The following is a 5,320-nucleotide window of genomic DNA, read 5'->3' as shown; positions in this document are numbered from 1 at the left end:
TAAACTTTTCCCAGTCCCTTGAAGTCGGAGATGGGCCCCCAAAGTGTTTGTGCGCGCACATCACACCGCGCCCCCCGCCCATCCCCATCCCCATCCCCAGCTGCCTCCGGGGCCATCCCCCCCCCCCGGGCCCACGGGCCGCACCTCCGGGAAAAAAAAAACCCGGAAAAATCCTTCCCTGCAGCTCCGGGGAAGAGGGAAACTCCAACATCCGTGACCAGCAGGGCTCAGCGCCCCAAAAGCTGCAGCCGGGCAGGGATGGGGAGCCGGGTGCGGGGCTGGGCAGCAAAACCTGCGCCGAGGCCCAGAAGTAACAACAACCTGCCCCCCTCCCCTCTAACCGTTCAGCCCAGAAAAGAACGTTTTCAGATGGTGGCTGAGGGATAAACTGACCCAGATATCCGGGCGGCTCCCAGCGCCGCCTTCGGGGGACACAACGAGATTTGGGAGCGGGAATTAGCAGGGAAAGGGTTTTTTGGGGGGCGACTGAAAACGCCCCTCGCCGAGGGCTGGGACCCAAATCCCACAGGGCTCGTTTTGGGGCTTTGAAAGGGAGGTCCTGTGGGATGTGCCGAGTTCTGGGGCGTCTGGAGGGCGCCCGGCCAAGAGGGGTCGGATTTGGGGGACAGAGCACGGGTGTCCCCACGCTGACACCCAGCAGCCACACCGCCGCCGTGGGGGTGGCACCTTCCTGCGACATCTGCCATCCTCCGCGGGAAAACACGGGCGTCAATTAGCTGGGAACGAGCGGCAGGTCATTAAGAACTTCCCAAGCCGGCAGGCCAGGCAGGAGCGGGATCTCCTGCTGATCCTTCGGTTTTCGGGGGGCCTCCCCCGGCCAGAAGCCACTTTGAGGCGGGGTTTGTCTGCAGGACCCCCCCAAAGCCAAGCCCAGGGGCACAGCCAGCACCATTGTCCCGGGAAGATTTCAACTTCCCAAAGGCAGGAGGGATCCCACCCCCAGTCAACTCCCCTCCTTTCTCTTTTTTTTTTTTTTTTTCCCCCTCTCCTTTTTTTTTTTTTTTTTTCTTCCATTTAATTTTATTTTCCAAACCACTTGATCTTTGCTTGGGAACCTCCATTAATTGCCTGGGTTTGCCTCTTCGCCTGGTCCCTTTATCATTATTTATGGCCTTTGAAATTGTGTAAAGTTCCCTTGACGTTCAATTTACAAGTTTGGGGGCTTTTTTTTTTCCTTTTCCCCTTTTTTTTTTTTTTTTTTTTTTTTTTTTTTTTTTTTTTTTTTTTGTTCCAGCTTTTGTCCTCGCCAAAGACATCGTGTTGGAAAAGGCTTTGAGCCGGCCAACATGAGAAGCTCGCCGGAGAAAAGGGAGCAGCCCCTCCATCGCTTTTAATTCCGCCGTGTTGCTGAATGGCTCTTTTACATAATTGCAGAAGCAATTTCAAAGCCAAGCCAGGGGCTGACTTTACCCAGAACCACATGGAGCCTATTTGGGGGCTTTTCAAAAAAAAAAAAAAAAAAGAAAGAAAAAAAAAGGGGGGGGGGGAGAAGAACGGGGGGGAAAGAAGGGGGGGAAAAAAGAAGGGGGGAAAAAAAGAAGGGAGGCGGAAAAAAAAAAGAGGTGAGGAGCGTGAATTAAAAATAAATAAATGGAATAAAAATGTTTTGGGGAAAAGGGGTGTTTGGGTGGCTGGGGGCAGCCGGTGGGTGTGTCCGGGGATGTCCCCGTGTCCCCGTGTCCCCGCGGGCCATCCCGCGTGGGCCGCCCCGTCCGGGGCGCCGCGAACGGGGCGTGGCCTCGGGGGCGCGGCCTCGCCGCCAAGCCCCGCCCCCTTCCCCTCTCGGCCAATGGGCGGCGGCGGCGGCGGCCACGTGGGGCGGGCCGGGTTCCCAGGCGGCCAAAATGTGAATGGGCCGGGGCGGCGCGGGCGGGCAGAGCGGCGGCGGCGGCTCCGCGGGGGCGCAGGGCGCGGGCGGGGCGGCCCCGATGTGCGGGCGGCCGCCGAGCTGTCGGGCCGCGGCCCCGCTCCGCCCCGGCTCTGCCCCGCGCTGAGGGCAGCCAGGACGCCGCCGCCGCCGCCGCCGAGCAGCAGCAGCAGCAGCAGCAAGAGGAGGAGGAGGAGGAGGAGGAGGAAGGCGCTCGCTCGCTCGCCGGCTCCCGCCGCCGCTCCGGCATGAGCGCGGCTTTCCAGCCCTCGCTGATGATGATGCAGCGCCCGCTGGGAAGCAGCACGGCCTTCAGCATCGACTCGCTGATCGGCAGCCCCCCGCCGCCCGCCCCCGGGCACTTCGTGTACACCGGGTACCCCATGTTCATGCCGTACCGGCCCGTGGTGCTGCCGCCGCCGCCGCCGCCGCCGCCCGCGCTGCCGCAGGGCGCGCTGCAGCCCGCGCTGCCCCCCGCGCACCCGCACCACCACCAGCTGCCCAGCCTGCCCTCCGGCTTCTGCTCCAGCCTGGCCCAGGGCATGGCGCTCACCTCCACGCTCATGGCCACGCTGCCCGGCACCTTCCCCGCCTCCCCGCAGCACCAGGAGGCCGCCAGGAAGTTCGCGCCCCCGGGGAACTTCGAGAAAGCCGAGGGGATACCCCCGGACGGCGGCGGCGACGACGGCAAAGCCTTCCTGGGAAAGGACGGGGCCCTCCTGCCCTTCCCCGCCGCCGACGCCGTCCAGGCTTCCCTCGGTGAGTGAGCGCCTTGGGGGGACCGGGGGCCGCTGCCCGGGATGGGAGGGTCGGGAGATGGTGGGGGGGGGGGGGGGACCCTCGGGAGGAGACAGGGGGGCCGGCGGACCGAGGAGGAAGGGAGGGTTGAGCCCCCGCCGCCGCTGTGGGAGCTCTCGATAAAATCGATGCGACGGAAAGATGCGCCGGCAAAAAAAAAAAAAAAAAAAAGGAAAAAAAAAAAAGGAAAAAAAAAAAAGCAAAGAGGATAAATCCCCATCAATTCGCCAGCCATCAGTTTTGGGGTGATGATGGAGCTGCGGGGCGGGGGGGCCGCGGCACGGAGGGTGCGGGATGCTAACGAGAGGCCTCTGCTTCCTTCCCAGCCGGGGCTCTGCGGGGCCAGGGCAAGGAGGACTCCAAAGCGGAGGAGGACGCGAAAGGCAAGGAGGAAAGTTTCTCCATGGACAGCGATCTAGATTATAGCTCGGACGACAACATCCCCGGCCAGGCGGCTCACAAGGAAGAGGACTCTGGCAACGCGCTCGAGGAAAACCCCCAGAACCCCCCCAATTCCACCAACACCACGTCCACGGGCAAAAACCGGCGGCGACGAACAGCCTTCACCAGCGAGCAGCTGCTGGAGCTGGAGAAGGAGTTCCACTGCAAAAAGTACCTGTCCCTGACCGAGAGGTCCCAGATCGCCCACGCCCTCAAACTCAGCGAGGTGCAGGTGAAAATCTGGTTCCAGAACAGGCGGGCGAAATGGAAACGGGTCAAAGCGGGCAACGCCAACTCCAAGACAGGGGAACCTTCCCGAAACCCTAAGATCGTGGTGCCCATCCCGGTGCACGTCAGCAGGTTCGCGATCAGGAGTCAGCACCAGCAGCTGGAGCAAGCCCGACCCTGATCTCTTCCCCCTCCTCCTACGCTCAGAGCCGCCAGTTTTTAAAGGGAAAAGTTTCCAACCCGGGGTTTGAAGGCAACCCGCCCGAATAAAAACGAAAACGGGAGAAGAGGAAAAAAAAAACCAACCCCAAACAACCAGACAAAAAAACCGGTGACAACAAAAACAACAAAAAACCCACCTCAAAAAACTGAAACAAGGCGAAAAAACAAACCCCCGCGCGAGCGCACGGCAAATCCCCACCACGAGCGAACTTTAAAAAGCGAAACTTTCCACTCACCGCGAGGGGAAGAGGCTTGGAAACTGTTTGGGTTCGGAGCAGGGATATCCCACGCTGGAAGGGACACACACACACCCCCGCGCACACACACACAGACACAGATTATTTATTGCGAGGCTGCCCCGCTTTGGACACCCCGGTGCCGCTGGGCTGCGGAGGGCGCGGCTGCGGAGCGGGGCCGGCGCTGGATCCCCCGCACCGGAGCATCCCCGGCGAGACCCGCGGCGCCTTTCGCCATCTTTGGGGTTTTCTTTCTTAATCGGGGGCGAAAGGTAAAAAAAAAAAAAAAAAAAAAAAAAGACCAACAAAAACAAAAAGACGAGAGAACAAACAAACAAACAAAAAAAAAGCCGAAAGAAAACTCAGAGCTTCATTTCACGCCTTTTTTATTGTTTGGTTTTATTGCCGATGGCTGAGTGACAGGCACTGGGGAATGAGTTTTTAAATCTTCTTTTTTTTTTTTTTTTTTTTTTTTTGCCTGGCTTTCTGTCGATTTGGTTTGCCTATTCTACCAAGCCACGTTTAAAGGAGAGAAAGAGAGGGAGGGAGGGGGGGAAAGGCAAAAAAAAAAAAAAAAAGAAAAGAAAAAAAAAAGGCAGCACGATCTTCATTGTTGTGTTTAATTTATTTCAATGTAGCTTATTTCCTTATAAGTTATGAAATTTAAAAACAAACTAAGTCTTGTGAATAAAAACCGACAAAGAAACAAAAAAGACTTAAAAAAAAAAAAAAAAAAAAAAAAAAAAGCCCTGCAGCCCCCGGCTGTTCTGTCCAGGATTTGGCGTTGAGCTGATTTTCTTTTCCCCCTCTGCTCTGCCGGAGCAGAGCGATGCTGCTCTCGCCTGTATTTTTGTTTTTGGTGTTTTTTTTTTTTTTTTTTTTCTTTCGCGAAGCCACATGTATTGCCAGGGAGGGGGGAGCCGGGTGGAAAACTTTCTCCTTTTTTATTTATTTCCCTTTTTTTCGAGGGATGAGAAAGCTGAAAAAAAAAAAAAAAAAGCTGTTTAGCTGTGACTGAACGGGGCTGGCCGCGGGGGTGGGGGGACCCCCGCACCCTCCCCCGGCAGCCGGAGGGTGCCCAGCCCCGAGTGGGGCTCCAGCCACGGCCCCCAGCCCCGTGTTCTGCGGGGGGAGCCGCCTCTGCCGCCCCCCAGCCCCGGGTTTGGGGCTCCGGTCTCTCCCCCAGCCCCGTTTTAGGGGGTGCAGCCGCTGACCCCCAGCCCCGCGCCCGTTTTCGTGCGCCGGGGCCGGATCGGGGGGTGGGAGGGGTCGGGGCCGAAGGGTCCCGCGTCCCCCCCTTCCCTTCCCGCATCCTTTTCATCCCCATTTTTTTATTTTTTTTTTCCCCTCCCCATTATCCGCATCCCGGCTCCATCCGTGCCAGTGCCACCGTGACATTGGCGGCGGCGATTTGGAATTAAAAATGAAAATTTACCGAGGAAAATTTTCCCAAGGAAAACGGAGTGCCGGGGGGGTTAGGGGAGGTTTATTAAAATTAAATAATTAA

General features: G+C 58.0%; 1 protein-coding gene across 1 annotated transcript; it reads left to right on the top strand.

Moving 5' to 3' along the window:
* The first annotated feature begins 2,136 nt into the window (after positions 1-2,136).
* GBX2 (gastrulation brain homeobox 2) lies at positions 2,137-4,352 on the top strand. Its single transcript, XM_066189224.1, has 2 exons — positions 2,137-2,647; positions 3,013-4,352. The coding sequence occupies exons 1-2, from the start codon at positions 2,137-2,139 to the stop codon at positions 3,534-3,536; spliced, it is 1,035 nt and encodes a 344-aa protein (XP_066045321.1). The 3' UTR covers positions 3,537-4,352.
* The last annotated feature ends 968 nt before the right edge of the window (positions 4,353-5,320 follow it).

The sequence above is a fragment of the Chamaea fasciata genome, unplaced genomic scaffold (genome assembly GCF_029207755.1).
Source record: "Chamaea fasciata isolate MVZ Bird 193981 ecotype frontalis unplaced genomic scaffold, bChaFas1.0.hap1 SCAF_8, whole genome shotgun sequence".
NCBI classification, from domain to species: Eukaryota; Metazoa; Chordata; class Aves; order Passeriformes; family Sylviidae; genus Chamaea; species Chamaea fasciata.
The sequence above is the reverse complement of the archived record's forward strand: the minus strand, read 5'-3'. Positions and strand labels throughout refer to the sequence as shown.